At 38.8% G+C, this 26,190-nt stretch overlaps 1 protein-coding gene across 1 annotated transcript in view; it reads left to right on the forward strand.

Annotated features, from left to right (window-relative positions):
• SLC2A13 (solute carrier family 2 member 13) overlaps positions 1-26,190 on the forward strand; it is a 325,623-nt gene that overhangs the window by 296,545 nt on the left and 2,888 nt on the right. Inside the window, exons 8-9 of the mRNA XM_032493305.1 lie at positions 21,188-21,309; positions 21,438-21,590. Coding sequence (XP_032349196.1) covers positions 21,188-21,309; positions 21,438-21,590 — 275 coding nt within the window. The remainder of the gene's footprint in view (positions 1-21,187; positions 21,310-21,437; positions 21,591-26,190) is intronic.

Genomic DNA, 26,190 nt, shown 5'->3' on the forward strand with positions numbered 1-26,190 from the left:
ACAGACATTACGAACCAGTGACAGTCTCCTTTCCTAAGTGGCTCCGAGCAGCCTGAGAATCCTCCTCAGCGCAAACGACCAATTCCTAGATCCGAGTCCAGTTCTTTCATTATACAAATGGCGCAACTGAATCTCAGACGTTTTAAATGATTTGCTAAAACTCACAAAGTCAATTAATAAATGGCCAAGCTGGGACAAGAAATTAAGTCAGCTGACTCCTGATTAAATCCTCTTTCTCCCCACAGTAGTACCTTCAGTGGATTTTCCCACTCTAGTAATCTCTGTATTCAACTACCTGACTTTTTAAATAACCTTACTGTAGAGCATTACCAATTTTGGATTGATCTTTGTGCCAGGGAAAATTCGGTTAGGCTGGATGGTCAGCCCTCTCTAGTAGATAGTTATCACCTCTGAAGGAACTTCTCAGAGACTTTATGACTCTGCGACCCCTAAAGCCCCCTCTTGGAAGTGGGGCTCAGCCAAATCTTACTCAGCATGAGTTGCATTCCTATTCATATTATTTTCAGAAGGGATTTTTAGCCACGAATTTTTCTTTCATTTACAATTCTCATTCAAAGCATGTCAGTATCAACTATCTTTCTGCAAAAATGCCAGAGGTTTAGAAGATGTATGCCTGGTTTGGGAAGCTCAGTGACAGAGCTGCCCTGATTGCTTCATGAGCTAAGAGACTGGTATAGCTCCAGTGAAATATCACAATCAGTATTGCATATACGTTTTCTCAGCAAGGAACTGAAGAAGGAGCTGGGCATCAATCTTCATTACATATTTTGTGTGCATCAGCTGCTCCAGTGCAAATCCAGAGCAAATTCTTACTCTAAGGATTCTGACTGGTTACAAATTAAGCTGTTATAAATTTGATTCTTTCTGGACCAGTGAACTGAAAGTTCTACCAAGTTTCTTTCTGAGTCATGTGAACTCATGATTCAGTAAACCCTCCTCGATTGTCAGACTTTAATAATGTGACGGTATTATTTCTCTTTGTCTCTGAGCATCTTTTTATATAATTGGCCTTTAAGAAGCACTCAACTGCCGAATTTCACTGACATGCAGTCCCCCACCTTTTGAATTGCTATTAGTTGTACAGACCAATTTGTAGCCTTAATGTTTCCAATCTTTTTGACCCAAATGCTAGCTAAATCTCAGATCTTTTTTTTTTTTGAGCTGTCATACTTGTTTCCTTTATGAGGTTTACTCTGCCAGTTCTTGGAAACATAGGTTTTCAGTTACTATTAAGGCATCTCCTTTTGCTTTCCGTTTCTTATTGAGGTTAATTGATCTTCATTTTATATTCAGAAGCGCCTGTATTAGTAATCTATTGCTATGTAGCAAGTAACCCCCAAATTTAGCAGCTTCAAACCACAGACATTTGTTGTGCCACACAGCTTCTGTGGGTCAGGAATCCAGAAGGAGCTTAGCTGAGGGATTCCAGCCCAGTGTCACTCACGTCATAGACTGTTGTCATCTGAAGTCTTAGCTGGAGTGAAAGGATCCGTTTCCATAGCGGTTCACCTCCTGTGCCTGGCAAGTTAATGCTAGTTGTGGGCAGTCAGGCTTCAGTTTCTCTTGATGTGTAAGCTCCCCATCAGGCTGCTTGAGTGTTCCCATAAGGTGGCATCTGGCTTCCCCAGAATAAGGGACCCAAGAGACAGGCAAACAGAAGTCATAGTATCCCTCACTGACTAGCTTCAAAAGTCGTACTTCATTCCACAGTATTAGTGACACAGGTTAACCCTATTCAGGGGCAGCTACCCAAGGGCGTGAGTACCAGGAAGCAGAGTCACTAGGGAACATCTTGCAGGCTGCTTCCCACCACTCCAAATAAAAGTCATGTGTGAAGTCCACTTCGATCAAAACAATAGGTTTTCTAGGCTTTAATGCATACAGACAGAATGTATTGGGTTAAGTCATGGCTGGTTTTCAGTATGTGTCTGTGTATGTCTGTGTTTACCATAACTGGCATATAGCATGTATCCATTAACCTTTCTTTTTCTGATGTTATGAGCACCTTTATATCTTGGACTAGGATTAAATTATCTGATTCATGTGTATCATTCTTCCAGAATAAAAACTACCAATATGAGACAACAAAATCAGGCAGTTGTCCTCATCATCTGCGTGAAAACGACTGAAATATTTAGCTGTTTAAGAGGAGATGGGTTATTGGATTAGTTGCTCATTTTGTGTCAAATCACCACTTACGTATTTTTTACATATTGCTGTTGCTTATGAAACCAGAAAACCATTTTCTGCTACAGAACCGCAAGGTAAATGAGAAAATATTGAGCTGAAATGGGAAAATAACATTATAACTATAGCTCAGGAAATACAAGTCAGAAATCCAAAATAAGCTCAGGGTATGCTGAAAATGTTAGCATTTTTTTAAATGTGCTTAAAGATAATTATATTGCAAACATAATACAATTTTTATCATTGCTTCCCGGTGGAAGGGCTTAGGGATACTTGTATGCTTACTATAAATCCTTTTGAAGAGATACATGTTGTTTTCTTAGCATCAGAACGTATACAAATAATAAAATGAATAGTTTTTGCTATTCATTAGTTACTATTATTTACCCTAAGCAAGTTATCAAACAGGGCTTTTTAGGTTTTGTTTGGGGAGGGGGGGTGTTAGTTTTGTTTGGTTTTTTTTAGGATGATCAGAAGCACTGTACTGCAGTGATGTCAAGAGCAAAACAAATCATCTTTCTAGACAGAAGGATGTTGACACTATCAAGAGGCTTAATAGCGTCCACACCCTATGGTCAGTAGCCCCGCTGCTAGAAATGTGTTATAAGGAAGTGATTGGAGAGGAAGTCAAGGATATATATGTTCATGGCAGCATTACTATTATTATTAAAAATATTGGAATAATATACAGTAGGCAAGTGATGAAATAAATGATGCTACATTCTAATTATGTTAGTTAGTACACAGGCCAAACCACTGCAATAAAAAGGTCTATCTAAACAAACTTTTATTTCAGTCAATGTCAGTGTTCCAGGGGTGCCAAATCTTGTGGCTGTGCACCACAAGATGGTCAGGGGACCTGGGTCTCCACTCTCTTTCTCTGTTAATTTGAAGAATAATACCTTCCACGTGGTTTCAGTCAAGACTGTGCCAGCCCATGGGAAAGGGGGGGGAAAGGAAAGGAAGGGCAAGGAGCTTTCTTTTAAGGAAATGACCTAGAAGTCATGTGCCTTATTTCTGTTCACATTCCAATGGCTAAACCTTAGCCACTTGGTCACACTCGGGTGAAGTTAGGACATCAGGGGTGACACCCTGCACTATGAGAATGAATGAAATGTGAGAGCGGCCCATGCGTAACCTTGAAAACATTATTTTAAGTGGAAGAAGCCAGTTATAAAAGGCCACATACCGTAAGATTCCACTTACATGAAATGCCCATAATAGGCAGATCTTTGGAGGCAGAAAGTAGACTGGTGGTTGTCAGTGGCTAGAGGAGGTAGGACTGGGGAGTGACTGCTAATTGGGATGGGAGTTCTTGGGGTGATGAAAATGTTCCGTGATTAGATAGTGATGGTGGTTGCACGACTCTGAATATACTAAAAAAATTACTGAATTAATATACTTTAAAATGATGACTTTTATGGCATGTGAATTGTACTTCAGTAAAACTGTTCCTAAAGAAAAAAAAGTTCTAGTGCAGAAAAGTCAAACAAGGAAACTTTCCTTTCTCAAGCTTTGCATGAATAGATGGGAAACGACTCTATCCCAAAAAAAAATTAAAACCAGATGTCAGCCCTTATGTGGACTCCAGCAGAAAGTCATGCTCCCCGTGTCTGTAAAACCTCCAGCTAAGGATTTAATCTAAGTGATCTCGGTTTCTACAGCAGCTCCCAGTGTCTAACAGAAGCAAATATAAATTATCTCTGAAATTATCAACCTCAATCCAAACCTCAAGTCATTCCCATAAACAGCATTCCAAGGAAAACCAGCAGTTCACAGACCAAATCACAAAACACCCAAGGTTACGAGGCACCGTGAATGAGAGTCAGCGAAACACAAGACAGTAGTAACTGCCTACAGAGGTTTCGGGGGTTAGGTTTGTTAAGCAAATATAAAATCACCATATTAATACATGTTTTAAAAAGGAAAAGGTAATGTTGAAAATGTGAGCCAGGAAGGAATAGGAGGATTTTTAAAATAATTATAAAATTCTGTGATAAATTAGATTTTTGGTAATATAGATTTATTAGCAGATTTGACTTAGTAGAATTAATGGACTGGAAGACAGATATGATAATGTTATCCTGAACAAAATCTAAAGAGGCACAAAGGTGAAAAATATGAGAGAAAGGCCAGGATAGAAGATGGGTTTGGTCAAGTTTGATATATTTCAAATCAAATTCAAGAAGGAGAAAATGGAGGGAGGAAGCAATAGTTGAAAATATAACTGAGAATATTCTAGAACAGTTGAATCCACAGCTTTAAGAAGCCCCCAGTGTCCCAAGCAGTGTAAGTAAGTTGTTCACACTAAACACACTAGTATAAAGTTACTGCACAAGAAAGAGAGGGAGAAAATCTTAAAAGCAGCTGAAGGAATCATCTTCAAGGCAAGAGCAAGCAGACTAACAGCTTATTTCTCAACAGAATCCAGAAGAGAATTGATCTATGTCTTCAGTACGCTGAGAGAAAATAGACATCAACTTACAATTCTCTGCCCATTGAAAATATCTTTCGAGAATTAGAGTAAAGGGTGTCAGTTTCTCCAAAATTCTCTGAATCTCAAAAGACAACAGAAAAGGAAGTTCTAAAGATGAAGAAGGAGGGAATTTTATGCAGGAAAGAGGCGACAGCAGTAATGTGCCACAAGGTTGGTGGGCTGTGGTCAGGCAGGTATTAGAATCTTGCCGAAGGGAGTTGATTTCCTTGCGGTTTGACCATCCCAGGCCATTATGTCCTGTTTTAGGAATTGTTGACTCAAAAGAAGAATTTAGAAGGAGTTGGGAGCTTCTCAGTACCAGAGATCAAGGGAGTTGGTGTTAAGTTCAGAGCAGAAAATGTAGACAGCTGTCCACAGCCTCTCCTCTTGAACAAAGTGGACAGAGTCCAACACCTGCCAACTTTAATGGGTGGGCCAGTTGAGGTAAAGAAAAAGTCACTAGAATGGGGGTCAACTGAAGGGTTAAAGTTTCCTTTGGCTTCTGTTCTGAGATCATGTTCTGGGATCAGTTATTTTGAAAAGATGTTGCTGCTTAGCTCAATGACCCTTGAAATTACACATTTAGTGAGAAGGGTTCCTTCCAAGAAGAGCAGGTAAATCATCAACACTGGGAGAAGTATTCAGAGCCGAGACTGAATTTCTGTCAGGAATATCCAGAAGAAGTAGCCCAGCCCCATCCATCCACCCAAGGCATCCTCCATCCCAGGAGTCAGGACCAAGTTGTCCATACAGAGGACGCTTCGGTTGGCCTCACATCAGAAAGGTTCTGAGGAATGTGCATAGACAACACCTCCACAGACCGTGCAAGAACCCCACTCTGGAGGCTGACGTGGAGGCAAAGCTGTCTTGGCTGCTTTGGTCCCTCGCAATCCCATATGCATTTTTAAATCAGCTTGTTATTACAGAACGCCTGCTGAGATTTTGATTAGGTTTTGTGTTAACTCTTATAGATCAAGTTGGGAAAAACTGATGTCTTTTACAAGAAACACAGTATATCTCTACTTTAGTTCATCTTTAGTTTTTCCACAGTGTTTTGTAGTCTTTAGTGTATAGATCTTACACATCCTCTGTCAGATTTACTCCTAAATATTTCCCATTTTTGATGCTAGCATTAATGGAATCTTTCTTAATTTCCAATGATTTGTTTTAGCATGTAGACATACAATAGGTTTTCATGTACTGATCTTTAAAAAAGGCAACCTTGCTAATTACACATATTCTAGTAACTTTTTTTTTAATCCCATGGGATTTTCTACATATATGACCAAGTTATTTGCAAACTGTAAAACTTTCAAAAGACGATACAGTTTTTTATCCTCATGACACAGAGAAAGTGGAGGATTTTTTTAAACCAGCCTGTAGAAAATGCAGACCATAATGGAAATTATAGATATATTTGACTACTCAAATTTCAGGAGTTTGAGTCATGAAAAAATACCTTAAAGAAAGTGAAAGAAGAAGTTCCACGCTGGTAGAAGATTTGTACAATATATGTAGTTCTAGCAGTGACTTAGTATTTAGAATTGTGCTGCCTAATACGGTAGCCACAAGCCGCTGTGGCTTTGAGCACTTGAAATATGACTTGGCTTAACTGAGATGTGCTGCAAATATAAAAATGCACACCAGATTTCAAAGACTTAGTACAAATGTAAAAGAACATACAATAACTTCTTAATAATTTTCATAATGAGTATGTGCTGAAATGAAAATATTTTAGATATATTGAGTTAATAAAATATATCATTAAAATTGATTTCATTTGTTTCTTTTTACTTTTCTAATATGGCTATTAGAAAAATTTTAATTACACATGTGGCTTACATGATATTTCTGTTGGAAAATCCTAATCTACAGATTAATCTAGAGGATCTGGAAAATCCTAATCTACAAAATTAATCTGGAGATGTTTCTGTGAACCAATGAGAAAAAAAAGCAGTCCAGTTGGAGAATAAAGGAAAGTAGACACTTTACAAAGGCAGGTACTTGAATGGCCAATAAACATATGGGAAAAGTGCTCTAGCTCTTAATTAAGAAAATGCAAATTAAAACTACAAAGGATTATGATGTTCATCTACCAGATTAGTAGATATAAAAAAACGTCTGGCTAGGTTTCTGTGCAGTGTTATCTCTTGTCCACTGCTGGGGAGACTTTAAATTGGCACAACTTCTTGGGACACAGTTTGGGTTATCTATCAAGTTGACTGTGCACATACCTATGATCCAGCAGTTCTAATTCTCTATATTCAATAGAGAAAATCTTAGACCCAAATATATTCATAGCAACATTACATGTAATTTTTGAAAACTGGGGAAAAGCAATAGAATGGATGTACTGGTATACCCCATAGAGCACTGAAAATGAGCTACAAGCTAGCGACATCAAGATGGACAAATCTCAAAAGCATAACGTAAAGAATGAAGCAAGTCGTACAAGAAAGCATACAGTATTCCATTATATTAAATTCAAAATCAGGCACAACCCCAAACTATTTTTTTAGGAATGCATGTGAGTAGTACCATAAATACAGAAAGACGGCATAATTAACACAGAATTAATGATGGCTATCTGTGGGACCGAGGGAGAGGACACAATAGAAAGTGGCCCGCAGACAGCCTCCAAAGTCTGAGAACGATGTAGTTCTTAACCTGGCTGATGAGTGTATCGGTGACTAGCCCGCTAATGTTCTTTAAAGTGTATGTATATATTTTATAAGTTCTTTGTATGTATGATAAATTTTAGTAAATTAAAACAGACTATATACAAAACAGACTAAAGCATGAACCTACTTTTATTTATGTATACACAAAATCTAGATTTTTAAATATGAATGGGAAAAGAACTCTAAGGAAGTACACCAAAATATTTATTTCCTGATGAAAGAATGCATGTAGATGAGTAATTGGAGTTGAAGTTTGGAAATTGAGGTTCTGGAGCAACTTTGACTACTGAGCTCCTTTCAAATAGAGGTCAGCATTCTACTAATGGTGCTTATGAAAAACATTAGCAGCTTGATATCACCACAGGCCTAAACAGGTGAGCTGGAGTATTTTTAGGAAAGTTCCAGATTGTTCCTAATTCTTTTGCACGTATAGAAAGTTATGATTAGTCCATTTGAATGTACATAATTCTCCTAGAAGCGAAATATTTTTTGTATACATACTTCAGGAAGCAGATCATTTTGATTACCGTGTAGTTGTTCCTCAGATACATTCCCACACTTGAGTCAGATTTCTTTGATGAATGAACCCTATCATGTGTAACAGTATCATATATCATTTTGGTACCAGTACAACTTGTACTGTGCATTTAGTAAGTAATAATACTCTCCTCTCGGTGGATTCATGGCTGGCAAATAGCAGTTTATTGTCAATAAACCTGGTCAATTTGCCCTTTTGATTTTTAGACAATGAAGAATTATGAGCTAAGTCTCCCATCTGTTCCTACTCCCTCTGCATCACCATTTGCTTATTTATTCCCAGGCCACCTTCTCTTGTCTCTTACCCTTGCTGTTTATTCATTTTCATCCTAAAATTTATCATAATGTTCTAAAAGACAATGCTTACATTACTGAAAAGAAATACAAATGAGTGTATTCATGAATGCATGAACGGAAAACTTGTTTCAATAAAGACTAAAGAAAAAGCCAAGGAAATACAGCGATTTATAAAAAGATTAACAAAAATATTGTGACTGGGATAAATAAATAAAATGAGCTGAAGGAAAAAATAATGTCCTAAGAATCCAGAAGATGTACTTCCTTCTCCTTTAGGAAACACATCATATCTACAAGGGAATATTGCAATGTTTAGAGATTTCTAGAAGAAAAAATATGTATATTCTTTTTTTGTCTTTAGGAACCAGGCCTGCAGAATACATGCATTTTATTTTATTTTTTACATACATTTTTATTAATAGCAACAATAATTACTGTTGTTTTTATAACAATTTCATCACAGGCTCAGCATTTTTAAATGAGGATAGCAAGCCTCGGGTAGGTTAAATAACTTACTTAAAGTCATTGGTGGAAGCCAGTAAGTAGCTGAGCCAGAGTTCAAACCTAGGTCTGCTCCTTTGCAAAGCTTGTGCTGTTAACCTCTGTCCAAAACTGACCATATAACCAAGTCCATCTTCACTTACCTTGTAGCTTTTAACCAAACTGAGTCTCTCCTGATTATATGGATCAGAGATTTATTTTAATATCTAGGTTTATTGTGTTATTTTAATATCTAGGTTTATTGTGTTGTTTTACTACGTTACAGGGCCCCAATTTTAACTTTTTGGGCAAAAAACTTACAGATTGTGGCTACGATTTGACTCATATAAAAATGTTCTAGCTGTTATAGGCACTATGCCAAAAACAAAAGCAAGTGGCACCAGAAAAGAGCTCAGAGTAGCCCATTTACTGAAATCTCAAATTTAAGTTAGCACTCTTTTCCAGAGAGAATAGTCTTTTATCTGTCATGGGAGAGAGAGGATTTAGAATAAATGTTGAGCTAGCTCCTATACTCCAAATAGGGTAAAGATAGTACAGAAATGATTCACTCACCGAGGTCAAACCCATATTTAACATTCTCTGTCTGAAGTTTCCACAACTCCTAAAATTTTGTGACACTGGGCTTTCTGTGTTGTGATTAGGGTGACCAGACTGATCGAACTGTCTCTGGGGACCCACCTCTCAATTTTGTGTTCTCTCTGTTTATGCCAGTGTCTGCTTTGAATATGTGTTTCACATGCTTTGGGACCCCCTTTCCCTTAAGGGGTAGCATTTTGAGGCATATTACCAGCCCCTCAGGATAAATGCAAGGTTTTCTCAGTAGGAGACTACCTTTTCCTTTGTAATAAAAATTTAGCGAGCCTTCCTTAAGTCTGAGTATGTGCTTTTCACCCTAAAGTTTGTCTTTATCCTCTAAGACCTTTTTTTCTAAGCATAGTTCCATGACCGTGGTTACCCAAACCCCACAGGGTACAAGTTTATCTAGGATCCAAGCGAGAGCCCAGACATTGAATAATTCCCCGTCTACATGTTTATGAGGTACCTGTAATCTCAGGTTGTCCATTGCTTATTCACTTGCTCAGAATATTCCTCCTCACCAAGCGTTAGAGCTGATCTCCTAAACAAACACAGGCAAATATGCCCACGTCCCCTCCTTGAGGATATGTCTGAGTCCTACCCAAGCCCACCCGTCCACTTTTGTCCATTGCTAGCAGACCCTCTTCTCTCTTTGTAAAGAAAAGTGGCACAGATTTCTACAAGTATCTCTTCTATGGTCCGTGTGTGTGTGTGTGTCAGGAAATGTAAGAACTCCCATCTCAATTCACCTGCCAATTTCCATTTGTCTGTGTATCTTAATCATTTCAGTTGGCACTTAGCTTGTAGTAAATGACTGTTAAATGATGGAATGATTTAATATTTAATATCATCTATTTTCATGCTTATTCTCATGCCTTGAACAAAACAGACATTTATTTGTTGAAATGCTAAATTAATCAAGGGAGGGATTACTTGCAGTTAAAATATATGTACCTTTAAACACCTGCTGTAGACTATCAAAATATATGAACATTCACACAGAGAATAAGGGGGACATTACAGTACTAATTCATTCTCTCCTTGTATAAAACTGCCTTGTAAACAAAGAAGTTTCAACATTGTAAGACGGTGTTTATTGTTACGTTGTCAAATAGTGAAAATGATTTATTCATTGAACAAGTGTTCGATGAGCCCCCGCTGAGCGCCTGCCTCTGTGCTGGCTTCAGATGCACAGAGGTGATGGCAGGGAGTGCAGTGGAGGAGGTGCTGAGTAAGGCTGGTGCAGGGGGCTCCCCCCAGTGTGAAGCCACAGCTGTTTTTAGGAGGTTGAGTACGATAGTGGGTGTGACCCGATTTGCTTTGCTCCAGTGCCAGGAAGAAGTTAGGAGGAAAGATATGGTGGATTTTAATGGACCTGTTAAGCTCTATATTCACCTAAATGGTAGAAAACCATCTTTTCTTTAGAAGGATTGAGACACACCTTTTCTGTTTTATAGTTCTGTTTCCTTGCTGGGAAAATATTCTTTTTTTAATATATTTTTATTGAAGTACATCAGTTTACAATGTTGTGTCAATTTCTGGTGTACAGCATAATACTTCAATCACATGGGAACATACATGCATTCGTTCTCATATTCTTCACCATAGGTTACTACAAGATACTGAATATGTTTCCCTGTGCTACACAGTATAAACTTGTTGTTTATCTGTTTTATATAATTAGTATCTGCAAATCTTGAGCTCCCAGTTTATCCCTTCCCTCCCCCTGGTAACCATAAGTTTGTTTTCTATGTCTATGAGTCTGTTTCTGTTTTGTAAATAAGTTCATTTGTCTTTTTTTTTTTTTTTTAGATTCGGAAAATATTCTTTTTAATTCCTTATGACTGTATCAGACAAAGCTATTACGTAGCTTTGTGTTTTAGAATCTATTATTTTAAAGGCTGCTACGCTGCCATCTCATTGCATTAGAATGACTGCTCTCCTTGTCACACATTTGTGGTATTGGCATCGCTGCCCTCAGATGAGTTATCCAGCTATTGAGATCATTATGCGCTATTTTAACGTCCAGCTCATTTAAGCATCCTTTCTCTTCTAATTACCGTTGTGTGCATTGGGGAAAAGTGGATACTGATTCAAAAGAGAATATATAAGACACAGAGGCTCAGATCTGCCAGGATGCTGCTTATTTTAATTCCTGAAGCTCTTGGGGAAGCATTTTATTCTACTCATTTTTTATAGAGATTTTAATAACTGACTTTACTACTGACATGAAGGAAGAACACTGACTTAGGGGTGATTTCAGGCAGAGTTTTCATCTCAATTCTTTTTCCATTGAATTGCATAAAAAGTAAGGTGCCCCAAGGAGGAGAGGTTTTCCTAAATACATTAGCTGGTGGGATGATTGTGCTGAAGAAGGAGACAGGATTTCAATCTACTATGTCATCTTGGGAAAGCGACTATATTTTCAAAAGACTGGTCTCATGCAGAATGGAAATAACAATGCTATTGGTTTGGATTATTATGAGAATTAAATGAGTTAATGTATATTGAGGTGGTTTGTACATGGTAAAACTATAGAAATACTAGTCAATTTCTTCAAGTGAAGATTTACAGTTATTCAGGGACATTTCTGTTGGGAGTGAAATGTTCATAAAGCTGTAGAATTCACACTTGATAGAAGGCAGCTGTAGAAAGGATTGAAAAGAATCCAAAAAACAAATTATACCTTTGTTTGTATTAAGAGAGCTGACAGCAATAAATCAGCCACATTCATTCTGATGCACCTGCACATAAACACAAGTGAGGAGTCCTGGGCAGACATTCCTGCAGTGGAAAGAAAATCAGAGTGGAGTTTTGGGGTGACTCGAAATTCTTAAAAAGTTTGAGATGATACAAATGGATGTTGTAATGCTTATGGTAAGGAAGCATGCCTTTCCTATACCACCACAGGCAATAGCTTTTTAAATTAAGCAGAGATAACTTTCTTAGAATCTAAAAAATATTGACAACAAATATATCTGTCTTCTCATAATGCTTGCAATATAATGGAGAAATTGGTGTCAGATCAGGTGACCAGAGATCAGCTTACTGGGAAGTGATGAAAGTATTTTTAGTGTTTGATTTGACAAACACTTACTGAGCGTTGCTTATGTGTAAAATGTGCTAAGCACTGGCATAAGAAGCCAAGGGAAGATGGGCGTGCTGTGTCCTCACTGCAGAAAGGTCCACAAGTGAAACAAGGGGAGTAAAGGAAGTCGGGGGGAGAGCGAACCCTTAAGTGTCGAAGACCTTAGGTCTCTGAGCTGAAACTTGAGAGGGATGTACAACTCCTCCTCCTGAAATGCTCATCACAGCACAGCCACATGAGGGCCAGTCGTAACCCTATTCCAAAGAAATAGCTTTAGTCCCATTATAAACTGCATGATTAATTTCACTTACTTTAGTATTATTTTTGTTTGAAAAGTTTGTTTTTAATTGGTTTGGTTTTAAATGGTAATTAAATGGTTATTAAATTACTAAATCAGTAGTAATCAGTGCCATAGCTCTATGGAATACATCAAGTCTTTTCTTCATTCATTGATTTGACACATGTGTGTATCTACTGTGCCAGGTATTGGACATCATTTAAGATATCACAGCAGGAGGCTCTCGACTTACATCCCAATGCCTGAAGCAGTGCGCCTGTGGCAAACCCCGCTTAGCATCCCCCATCTCATTTCTCATTGCCCTAGAGCCCACAACACACAGATGGACGCATCCTCTGTGTTTGTTGCTGTTCTTTCCTTTGCACTGCTTTCCTGCCTCCACTCCATTTGGTTCAGTCGCTCCCTCTCACTCGGTGCTTCGGAGCTCTTCATACGATTGCCTCATGATGGCAAGAAATAAAAGGAAGTGGGAAGAAAGGGAAAAGAGCCTGAAGCAGAAAGTTAAAAAAATAAGATTGGTTTTCTTGAGTGACAAAGGAGCCGATTCTGAATATGATTCTAAAAGGAATTCTAGAAATTATGAGCAATACAGTACAGCATAGTTGATGACATGGGGAAAGGTTATCTTAATTTTTATAACCACGTTTTCAATATTTGAAAGAAAAAAAAAGCATTGTTGCAGGAATGGATCTGTGTGGCCATCATGACGGATGCTAGACACTCTTTTGAGGACCTGTGGGATTTTATAGATTTCGAATCAGGATCAGGACTCTTAGAACTTAGCCTTGACTTCGTTAGAACTTCTCATGTTGAGGAGGAACAGACACACACTTGGATCAGGACTCCTCTGACCTGGCAGATCTTTACTCTGCATTGACCACAGAACTTCAGAGACAAGTCTGGAAGGAACCAGAGAGGCAGCAGGAGACCTCGGCAACTTACTTGTGTCCTTGATCATAGTATGTACATCTATTGCATTATTTGTTGGCCAGTTTGGTACCAAAATGAAAGGAACTGAAGGTAAACCTAAGACTAAATTATGGCCAATCTTCAAGCCCAAATGACCCTTTGTAACTTGTCCCAGCTTACTGTGTAATTATTATTTTAATGGCTTCTTTATCCCACTCAGTTGTGGTACCTTAACTGACGAAAAACTACCCTCCGTTGTAGTGTATCGTCCTCATTTCTAATTCTTTATCTGTGTTACACTTGTAACAAAAGTACAGTACATATTTCAGCATATATTTTTTTTCCATTTAGACGATTGTCTAAGGACAAATTTTAGAAATGAGACTTTGGGTCGGGAATACTTGGATATGGATAGTATGTAAAACTTCCAGATTTCATTCCAAGAGGAAGTTATACGAACTTAAGTTCTTACCAGAATTAGAGACGGTACCAACATCACTGTCTCTTCACCATCCTTAAGTATTAGAACTATTATTTTCATTTGCTTGCCCCTCATTCTGTCCATCTCTTCCCCATACTTAGGGCATATAAGCGAGCCAACAAACTAGTAAACGGTTTAGATACAGTGATATATATATATATATATAAACAAAACTTTATTCATTCATTATTAAAAATGGCTTTTAGCTCCAAATTTCTAGTGCTTTTGAAATCTACCCATGTCTATGATTTAACTGTCTCAACATTACTGGTTTTTATTTTTTACCAGAAAATAATAGTAATTAACAAAAGATAATAGATGATTTTTTTTTCAACTTGCCATTTTGTGTGACAGTCCTCTGCAGGAAAATTGTAAAACAACAACAAAAAAAAAGACAGGGGAAAGGCTTGACAATAGAAAATCATCCAGGGCCGAGCTTCGTGGTCTGCACACTGCAAGCGAGGGAACTCTGCTTTTCTACGATTACTCACCTACAGATGAGTTAGAGCTTAAATGCTGGGTTGGCACCTTTGACATAAGGGTACCTCATGTGATACTATTATCTAGGAATTACCCTAGTGAGCAGAAATTACAGTATCTGAGTAGTAATGAGTCAAGTTTATAGCAGTAACTTTTCTTGGTTGCTTTGATCATCAGATGCCCCAAAGTTGGAATTTGTCCTGGCTGGGATCACTTGTAAATTTACATCATCCTAGTCCTCTGATTGATCGGCATTGTGTTTCTTTATTTCTCCTTAGACAAAAAGGACAAGAAGTCCTTTCCTGGGGAGGTACTCTTTCCTTTCCTGGGTACCTCTCCACTGCCACCCTCAGACTGTAAGTGTGTAATCAGATCATAAATTCCTACAGATAGAGAACTATTAGATTTAACCTTTATCAGTATCCATTTTGTTGTGAGATGAAAGCTTAATGGTCTTGTTCAGAGAAATCACAGTCCTGCATCAGAAATCAGAGATGAAATGACGCCTAACTCACACCTCTCAGGGACGGGGTGGGAGGTAATGCATGTGCAGTAAACCCAGAGGAACGTAGGTGTGTCACGGAAATCGTAGTGAGCCCTCCCTCCCCGTCTCTAAAATCCCAGGTCTTCTATAAACTCTTTCGGGAAGGCGGCAAAGTTCTGTAGGTTTCCCAGTGATTAAGATTGGATGGATGAAATTTAAAGTTTCGTGCTATAAATACAGGTTGCATTTTCTCCCACCCCCCCATACATGAACACGAAGGAATTAAATAATTTCATCAGAGTGAATAAAGGCATGTGCTGCGTGGGAAGCAAGGAATACATTACGTATGGTTAGTTGTGGCAAGAGGAATTGCACCTCTTAGTTCCTTGGATCATTACTTTGGTTGAAAACTCGTTAGATATTTGATGGAGAAAATAACACCAAAAAAATAGGCAGAAACACAGAGCTGTTTCAGCTCTATGTACGAACCGATTTGGGGGTGGGTGTTGAGTAGGCAAGGGAGAATTGTTCCACCTTCAAAGAAAGCTGTTCATTTCTAGATGTGTTATTAAAAGAAGCCACTGTGGGTTCCTTGGCTGGAACTGGGAACTGATCATTTATTTGGTCTACGTGTCAGGTGTTAAGTCTCACCTGCTGGTAAAGACTAGAATGAGTCACATTTTGCCTGCTTGCGTGTGATTCGGCTTCGTCCACTGCAGCAGCCCCTGCACGGTGCCGTGATCGTCGTCGCTTCCTGGTTCTGCTCTAGGATGTGGTGAGAAGGTGCCCCGTCAGGGAGCATGACTTTTTCCAATCCCAACCCATATGCTGATGTCAAAGTACTTTTGTTCTTTCCCCGGAGCACTGTGTTCTTCCACAGCTGTCACTAAGCCAGGAAAACACGAGAGTATTTTGCAAGAACATTTGGAATATACATTTTTATTTTTTTCAGTTGGAACTTCTAGTGTGTATATTTTGAAGGTCAGGTCTGATGTCACGTACTTAGTCATAGCTTGTCTACGTATTGCTTGCTGGGTATGTGACTCTGCCAAGTCTGTGCCCTGCGCACGTTCCTAAAACCAGCACGAGGATGAAGAGGAGTTACTCAGCCTTTTTACGCACATAAATGTGTGTGTCCAGATGGTCAAAATCTCAGCACAGCAAGCACAGAATCTACCTGAAAATATGCTGCTTTCCATTGTTCCAGGAAGAGATGAAGCAAGGAACTCTGACAATAATGGGTATAGATAGTAAATAGGATTTTTCAGTGAATTTTAGTGATTTGATTATTCATAAGCATTTCCTTCCCGAGCAGCCTGTGTTTTTATCCCTTCTCCCCGCCTCCCTCCCTCTTTCCCCCTCCCTCTTTCCCCCTCCCTCCCTCTCTCCCATCATTCCGCTCCCCTCTCCCACTTTCTATCCTATTTTCTCATTTTAAGATCCTTCTAACTCAAAAGACCATTCGACTGGTGGGGGGATGAAGGTAGAGGATTATTGATGAGAGGATTTCTGATGCTGTGTGCTGCTCACAGTGAAACAAACATAAAGGCTTCATTCATCATTCAGTGCCCATTGATGTCTATGCAGAGTACTATTACAGATGAGAGGGTGAGATTTTTTTAAAAGGAAGGGGGACACAAAAATGATTATTCTTTTGGCAAACGCTTAGAGAAACTGTTTTCTTTGTGCCGAGCAATTAATATTTGTAACAAGTCTACTATTAGGGACTCTTAATTTTACAGATTAGAAAGCCTGGGCATAAAGAGGTTAAGTAACTTGCCGGAAGTTCAACAGTGGCAGAACTGAGATACAAAATTCTAGACCCTCTGTCCTCAGCCCTGTGCTGTGCCGCCTGGGATAAAAGCCCAGGACAGTAGGAGAGAAAGTATATTCAGGTACCATAACACAGAGCTCTGTGCGGTAACGATACAGACGAGGACAATGACAAGGGAGCGAGGGGAGGGAGAGACTATTTCAGACAGGTGGATGGATGCCCTCTGTACCAGCCTTGAGGGCTGAGGTCAATTCTGATGGTCACGATCAAGAGTGAGAGTTTGCCCTCAGTTAGAAGAAATGGCATGTGTTCCTTCCATGCTGGGTCTGCAAAGTAGGTTCAGAAAAGAGTAGTCTGGGTTAGTGGGAGAAAAGGATTATATACAGGAGTGCAAGATAAGGCAGGATGAGGCTGAATGTAGGATGCTGGTCCAGAGCTCATAGTCCTAGCTACCCTTTGATACTTGGACTTAAAAGTATAGAGGATTTAAAGGGAGATGGTTAAGAAAATATTAAAGGTAACTCCCAAGATTTTAATCCATTTCAACTCAAAGACATGTCGTGAGTGACATTATTAAAGCAATGAGTATTGTGCGTGCACTACATGCCAGGCAGTGTGCTGAGCACTCCGCATGCGTTACCGTATTTAATGTTGCCAGTAGCCTATGACAGCAGTCCTTTCCTCTGTTTTACAGATGAGGAAACAGGACTGTGCCTGTGCCCACTAAACTCTGTAGTTTCCACAAATGCAAAGGGTGGTTATTTTGTTCACAGCAATCTCTCTAATGTCTGACACGTAAAAAGTGCTCATTCTATACATGTCTGAATCCGTGAGCATCCTTAGAAGTGGTAGAGCCCTAATTTGAACTCAGAACAGCCCCACCCTACCTCCTGGAGAAGACAGTGCATTCCCATTGTAGCCATAGGAAGAAATCTTGATATGAATATTCAGCCGATACATAAATTCTTAGTGGAGCCTGAGGAAAAGGTCCAGGCTAGGCTCCCTGTCAGGGAGCATCCATCTGGAGATCAAAAAAAATATATCCCTAAAGTTAGATGGGATGATTAAGGGAGAGGGTGTAACCTCTAAACCAGAACACCTATATTGAGAGGTTGAGGGGAAGAAGAGGCATTTAAAAAAAGCAGTGAAGACATACAAACTGAGAGATGAGATGGATATACAGATATAAAAGCAAAGGGGGAAGAGAAGGAAGGAGGGTTTTCAGTAATATCAACCACCACACAGTCATCACGAGAGCCTGGGTGGGGAGGGTGGAGCTCAGTGGTAGAGTGCAATGCCTAGCATGCATAAGGTGCTGGGTTCAATTCCCAGTACCTCTATTAAACCAAATAAATAAACCTAATTACCGCCCCCCCTTCCCGAAACCAAACAAACAAACAAAAAGAGCCTCAGAATTAAGGCAGGAAAATTGAATTTGAGGATTCATAGGTCATCAATGACTCTTGGGTGAGCAGATTCAGAAAGGGTCTAAGGAAGAATTAGGCTGGTACCTGAGTGGGTGGGGAAATAGGGCTGTTTAGGAAAGAGTGGATAGTCAATCATATAACCTTCTTTATAATTTCAGATGAGCTAGTAGTAGTAATATGATAGGGATGAAACATTTGAATAGGAGTAATCTTGTACGTTGTAAATAGAAGAGAAGTCTCCATTTAGTTCTCAGAAGAAACTAAAGATGGCAGGAAGAGAACTGACTGCTAATGGAACGTGACCCCAGAGGAGACGGGAGAATGAAACGCAAGAGCAATAGGAAGGGCAGCCCTTAGAAATGGCAGGAGACGTATTACCACTGGAGGAGGAGAAAAACCTGAAAGAAAATACAGAAAAAAGAGGTTCAGTAGAGAAAAACTGAGGGCATTCAAACTGAAAGTCCTCAATTTTCTTAAAGACGGAGGCAAGTTCTTCATACCTAGAAAGAGGGGAAAGATTTCAGGAGCAGAGCATGGCAAGAAATATTTTAATTAATTGAAGCAGCAGTTGACAAAAGTTTACTGAATGTCTACTCTGAAATAAACAGAGAATCCAGTAGAGAAGACAATAAAGGATAAAAATCAGCATAATTAGGGGCCCAAATGAGAAGAAACAGCGTGAATGTTTAATAGAATCCAGCAGCACGTTTTCATCATTTTGTCCAGCTTCTGAAAAGTGGTTGTTCAAGGAAGTGACTGGTCCCTGCCCAGGGTTGGGAACAGAAACTGTGAGAATAGCAGGCAAGTGGGGGGAGCGAGAGATGAATTCTAGAGGTCAGCAAAGACGGCACGGGCATGGCCTGAGCCGACAATGAAGTGAATGAACCCTGAGACGAGTGCAGAATCTAGACCCTGTGACTTGGGTGTGGAGCAGGTTATCAGAAACGAGGAGATCAAGGGCCTGTCATCAGAAAAGGAATGCTCCAAGTTTGAGACCTTAAGGTGAAATAGTTCCAAATCAAGCAAATTATAAATGCCCTCTACAGTGTCAGAGGTTAAATAAGGAACTATAAAGCCAAGGTATTAGACGGGCCGGAAGTAAAAATGTGGCAGAGGATGAGGAGCTGGACGACCGACCAGGCGGCAGGACAGGTGGGGTGTTAGGATGGGGGTCATAAACCCAGCAGTAAGGATAAGGCTTGGAGGTCAAGGTTCAAAAATAGACGTTGATGGAGATAGAACAATAGCCTAAACATGACAATAGAGGATAAGAATGTATTTGGGGGCTGATCGTGTCCTTAGGTGCACTTCAGATTTCAATTAAGGTAAAGACTTGGAAGTTTGATTTGAGAATCAGTCTAAGACCAAAGGAGACTTTGCTTCACCATAGAACCTTTAGGCAAAGTCAGCAGGGATGGAGAAGCAAGAACACACAGCAGGAAGGTAAAGGGTTAGTCAGAATCAGCTTTGAGCACTGTTAACAACAACAACAACAAAAAGATACGAGCATTGTTCCCTGCCCTCACTACCCCTTTGCAGGTGACCCTTATAATTTTTTAAGTTACATGTAAGGCATTATCCCCCTTTTACAGATGAAAAAAAATCTGGTTCTGGAATTTGGATCTTGTCCTGACTGCAAAATCTGAAGTCTTTCTACCATAACATACTGACTTTCAGTGGCTTTTAACTGTTACTGCAGCCTTCAAGGACTAACTGGAAATCATGTCTGACATATGAAATGGTGTAAAACACAGTGTGTTCTGGGATTTTTTGAGTTATAATTGACATACAACATTATATTAGTTCCAGGTACAAAACATAATGATTCAATATTTGTATATATTGAGAAATGATCCCCACAATAAATCTAGTTAACATCCATCACCATCATAGTTACAGTTTTTTTTCCTGTGATGAGAACTCTTAGCAATGGTAGCTACCATGTCATACATTACCTCCTCATGACTCATTTCTTTTACAAATGGAAGTTTGTACCTTCTGACCCATTTCACCCCACCCTACCCTACCCCTACCCCTGGCAACCACCAGTCTGTTCTCTGTATCTGTGAGCTCATTCCTTTTTTTTTTTTTTTTAAGACTGTACATATCAATACAGTGAGATCACGTGATACTTGTCTTCCTCAGACTTATTTCACTAAGCATAATGCTCTCACGATCCATGTTTTCTCAGATGGCAAGATTTTCTTCTTTTTATGGCTAAATAGTATTCCAGTGTGTGTGTGTGTGTGTGTGTGTGTGTGTGTGTGTGTGTTGTGTGTACATACCACATTTTTTTAATCTATTCACCCATTGATAGACACTTGGGTTGTTTCCACATCTTGGCTGTTGTAAATAATGCTGCAGTGAACATGGACGTGCGGATACTTTTCAAGTTAGTGTTTTTGTTTACTTCAGGTGTAAGAAATGGTATTGCTGGATCATATGGCAGTTCAATTTTTAAGTTTTTAAAGAACCTCCATACTGTTTTCCACAGTGGCTGCACCAATTTACATTCGCACCAACAATACATGAGGGGAAGTTCCCTTTTCTCTACATCCTTGTCAACAATTTTATTTCTTATATTTTTGCTGATGGCCATTCTGACAGACGTGAGGAGATATTGTGGTTTTGATTTGCATTTCCCTGATAAATAGTGATGTTGAGTGCCTTTTCATGTACCTGTTGGCCTTCTGTATGTCTTCTTTTAAAAAATGTCTACTCAGATCCTCTGCCCATTTTTCATTCGGATTGTGTTTTTGCTGTTGAGTTGTATGCACAATGTATTTCTTTGTGCTATTCTTGAATTATAGTCAGTTCTAAGTCTTAATTTTTTTTTTCCAAGAGAAACATTTTGGACTCTTTTCCTTAATGACATTAAGGAACTTCCAAACACCTCCTAGATAATCACACTGAATTTTTGCAACTATACCCTAAAACCCTAAGTTAATATTTATATTGCTTATTTTTCAGGTGTGAAAATGAAACCAAATTCAAAACAGAAGAAGTATTTTGGGCTTACAATTTCTGCCCTACTCCATACTCCTGGACTGCACTGCTTGGCCTTATTTTATATCTTGTTTTCTTCGCACCAGGTAAGCAAGGGCTTTGTTGTTATTATCGTTGTGTTAATTAAATTGTCTGTTTTTAGATGAGGCAGGCTAATCTTTCTTCAATTCCTTATGTACTACCTTTCTGAAATTTATAATTTTGTACTTCTCAGGAATGGGACCGATGCCTTGGACTGTGAATTCTGAAATCTATCCCCTGTGGGCAAGAAGTACAGGAAATGCATGTTCATCTGGAATAAATTGGATTTTTAATGTCCTGGTTTCATTGACATTTTTACACACAGCAGAGTATCTTACATACTATGGTAAGAGAATATTTTCTCCAGCTGTATCTTCGTTTTTGTTTTCCTTGTCTCTTTTTAGATATGCTGTCATTTGTGATTAAAAGGCTCGCTGGTCATATTTTTGCTATTATATATATATTTTGCTATTTTATATTATATATATTAGATATATATATCTATCTAAGTGGCTTTCTTATTCCCCAAAGTCCTTGGAAATGTTTCTGAGAAAAGATAAGAGGAATTCTTTCCTAAGCACCATTGCTTCTTGTCCCTCAGTGCTTTAGAACCTTCACCTACCCAACTACTCTCCAGACCCAAACGTCTCCCAGCCATCTCCCCAGTTGGAAATCCTCACAGCAAGACCTTCAGTTGAATGAGAAAAAACATAAACAACAGAGAGTGGTAGAAAGATGCAAGAGTCTAGTGATCCTTGACGACGTCTCCTGACAGAGATAAGAGTTGTGTCAGTGTGGTATCAGAGCAGGGTTGAAATCAGCCCCTCCCAAATGTGCTGTGAGCTCTGTCTTCCACTGAAAGACTGGATCTTCCATGCTGTTCAGGCCGAGACCAGCACTTTCGCACTGCGGAAATTGTAACCGTGACAAAAGTGTTCAAGTGAAAATGTGTGGAGACCGTAACTCAAAGAAAATAATATTGAAAAGTGACCGAAGAGGGGAGGGTATAGCCCAAGTGGTAGCTTCCACGAGGTCCTGAGTTCAATCCCCAGTACCTCGTCTAAAAATAAATACATAAATAAACCTAATTACCTCCCTACCCCCAGCAAAAAAAAAGACCTGAATTAAACTTTAAAATAGAAAACAAAGTGACTGAGTTAGGAAACACTTCTGGAAGCTACTTGAAGTGCATTTTTACTAAAATGAAAAGACTTTGTCTTTTTAGCAAGAGGATTTCTTTATTATCTGTATGAATGTGTAGGTCATGATTGGATTCTAAATGATGAAGTAGGTTTTCATTCTAACCTTCTCATGAGCCTCTGTGACGTATATGGACTGCCTGCCGCTTAGACCTTTAGAGCCCCTTCTTCATCCTTCCTCACCTCACCTCATCCCACGTCCTGCCTACTTATATTTCCTTTTTCTAAGAACAGGTTTATTTGTCGGCTCCCCTACTCCACCCCTCACTGCTGGACCATAAATCCTTTGAGCTTCGGCCAGGATTATATTCTTTGTTCACCATCATATTCCCAGTGCCTTCCAGAGCATCCTGTTCACTTGATAAGCACTCAAAAGTGTTTGTCAAATGAATCAATGCACAGATGAACTTTGTAGGTGAATACGAGGAAACGTTATAAAAGTCAATTCTGCCTCTCTTCCGAACATGCTGAATTGATATTTACATGTATTTAAAACTATTTATCTAATGCTTTTATTATCTTTATAAAACTCTTTTCTCTCCCAATCACCATTTAGAGCATTTAGAAATATTTATTTTCTTGGCAAGGAAATGTACTGGCATTTTAAATTGGATACATATTTAGTATATTTAGTATGTTCAACTTTGACCCATTTGGCAATTAAAATTTTTTTACCTCAATTCATAAACTTATCTTCTTAACACCCTAAGTATGAACACATTAAATATTTGAAGACCTAAATATAGACTAATATCTTGAGAACACATTTTTTTTAATAGAAAGTCATAGACCAAGTAATAAAAGTCTATGTGGTAAGACTTTTGATAGCAGAGCTCCTCTTTCTTAAATAAATTCTGCCAGAAAAATACGAGGCAACAGAAGTGAAATGTAAACAGGGCATAGCCAGGGTTCCTTCAAAAATATCTCGTTCAAAGAAGCTTTCTGCTTTGCGTTCAGCCAAGCTTCTGTCATATCAGCGCTCCGGTCCACTTGGCCTACTGCTTTCCAGTAGTGGGACCACAGCTCAGCTCAGTTTTGATTTTCCCTGTTTTTTGCTCTGTATTTTAATCTCTCTGTTACTGATCTATGTCAGGTGTATGTTTATATTCCTGATTTCACAATTATACACCATAATGATGTATTTCTCTGGAAATATTCATGTTATCTTTTATTTCCTTTTTAAATTGTCTCCTAAGACCTCAAATTTTGATTCCTTCCTAAACTATACTGCCTACAGAGGTCTGCCTTGCACCCCCTCAGTAATGTTTATTACTCAAAATCATCATTAAAGCATCACCCCGTGCCATTTTATGTATATAGCACAGGTCACTAAGTAGATCCCCCAGAGAAGCATTATATCAAAGTTCCTGTGTCGAAGTACTGACATTCAATCACAGCCCATCAAAGTTCTTCATTCTGTAAAACTCAAATATTTGTTTTAATCTGAAATGTTAATATAGGGCTCTAATAAGATTTATTTCCTTTAGAATAAAGCTGAGGAATATTTATACTGTTCAACAATCCTAGCAGAGTCGTGACAGACATTTTTTTCATTTTCATTACAAGAGGGAATAATTAAGAAAGTGAATTACACAATTGACTTGCCCACGACATGGACAAGGTCACAGACTCTCAGGCCTCCCCTCACCTCTGTGGCTTAACCACAGGTCTCACCAGTGAAGCCACTGTTTTGGCATTTGCCTGCTTTAGATTCCTCAGACTTTATAGCAGGATCTTTTACTTTAATGGATTTTTCTTGATGTTATTTGGCTTTGGGGATCTGGTTCACACACAAGAAACTGTATGGCCTTTAAGAATCTTCCTAATTTATTGAATTGTGTTTAATTGTAAGAGTTTAGCACTAATGTATTTGATTTTTTACTTCTACATCATGCCACTGTACCTAAATTGTGAAAGATGATGAGTATTTTCTCAATAGTATATTTTATGAAGCCAGACTATATTTACCCTGTTAGATATTTTAGAGTTTAGCAGCCTGGTTTAGTGTGAAATGTTTCCCCATCCGCGCTTATTTCTTTTTTTTTCTGTATTATCATCATGATTACCATGCTTTCTTTGTCCCTCCCTACTAAAGATTCCATTTCTTTTCTCAACCTCCACAATTTTGCTTATTTGTAATCAGAACACAGGACTTCCATCTTCCCTTTTTCCTCAAAGTTCCACATTCTTCAAGAGCTAGCTTGTCAGTATCATCCTTTTGTTGAAAACACTCCCAGCTTACTAGTCACGCCGATCTTAACAGCAACTATTGTTCGTTCCCTAGTCATTTAGTAGAATTTAATAATGCTCTCTCTATCACTGTTTTGAGCAACTAATATCCAAAATTCTAATAGGCATGTAATACACATTGTTTCTATTATTTGCAGTTTAGCCAGGCAGGAATTATTTTCCCCTTAGACAGATCAGGAAACTGAGGTCAAGGCAGTTAAAGAAACTGCCCGTGGCTTGCAGCTGGGCCACTTTCAGACCTATGCTCTCTACAGAGCCACAGTGCCTTCCTCGCACTGCTAGCACTCAGCCATGCATCCCAGATGACTTAATATTGTTTTCTGATGATTTATCACATATGAGACATAAAATATATAAACTTTAGTAGTAAGTGGTAATGTGAACCAAACTAAAATGAAATAAAGGAGCCTTGTATTTGTAAATGGAGTTATATTTTTAAGAGAATTTGATTTACACAAATCCAGCTCCTTAAAAATTGCATAGCTTCCGATGACGGTGTGACAAAAAAACTATGTCTTGATTTAATCAAGCCTTTCGTATTTTTTTTTCTAGCATCTCGTAGTTTACCTTTGTCTCCCTTTTATTTTCTCATGGCTCCTCATTCCGCAGAGCAGATTCTTTGGGGTGGCCAATTCGGCAGCATTTTTTCCTCTGTAGTTTTCCTTCAGCTTTCCCAAGAAATATTTATGTGGATTGTTCTGGAATGGTTACTTGCAGGCCTATCTTTAAGAAAGTAGTCTTAATAATGTCTTTCTGCATTCTGTAATGATTCAGCAGAACTGAGAAATTATTCAGTTCTTTAATTGCTATGCTATTCAGCTTAAAGCTTGACTTTCAAGTATGTCTTCATGTTGTCTTGTTTAACCCTTCATTTCAGATCTGCTACCCCAATGTAGTCCATCTGGCAGTCAACGAGAGCAGAGTCATTCTCTAGACCCTCCAATGTGTCAGCACGTACTTGGCAAACCAGAGACAAGCCACTGACTCTGACCTTGAGGAGACCACTTCTGCTGGTCTCCTCTGCAAGCATCTCATAACCATCTCCCCTATACATGCTCCTGATTTGGGTGGTAAAACATACAGAATTATAATTTTAACCACAAATTTAAAGAGGAGCTGAGAAACCATCTTATTTTACTTAATGAGAAACTAAGGTCCAGACACGAGGTTAAATGACTATCTAGAAGTCACATAGCAAGACTTAAACCCAGATCTTCCAACTCCCAAACTGATGTCCTTTCTCCAGCCATTTGTCAATTAGTTTGTCATCTTCCTTCCCATGTGTCATATACAGGATGGTCTGAACTGAAGGCTAGAATTAGGCAGAGACTCCATTAAGATCAGTTGTTCTCCACCATCAAAAGTTGAAAGCATTTAAGTTCTTGTATTTAAATTGGGAATTAGATTATAAAGGAAAGGCTGTCTTGGAAATATGTAAAGAATACATACAAGTCACATATTCATATATGTCATCCGTGTTCTCACTTAGAAAACACA

The sequence above is a fragment of the Camelus ferus genome, chromosome 12 (genome assembly GCF_009834535.1).
Source record: "Camelus ferus isolate YT-003-E chromosome 12, BCGSAC_Cfer_1.0, whole genome shotgun sequence".
Lineage (NCBI taxonomy): Eukaryota > Metazoa > Chordata > Mammalia > Artiodactyla > Camelidae > Camelus > Camelus ferus.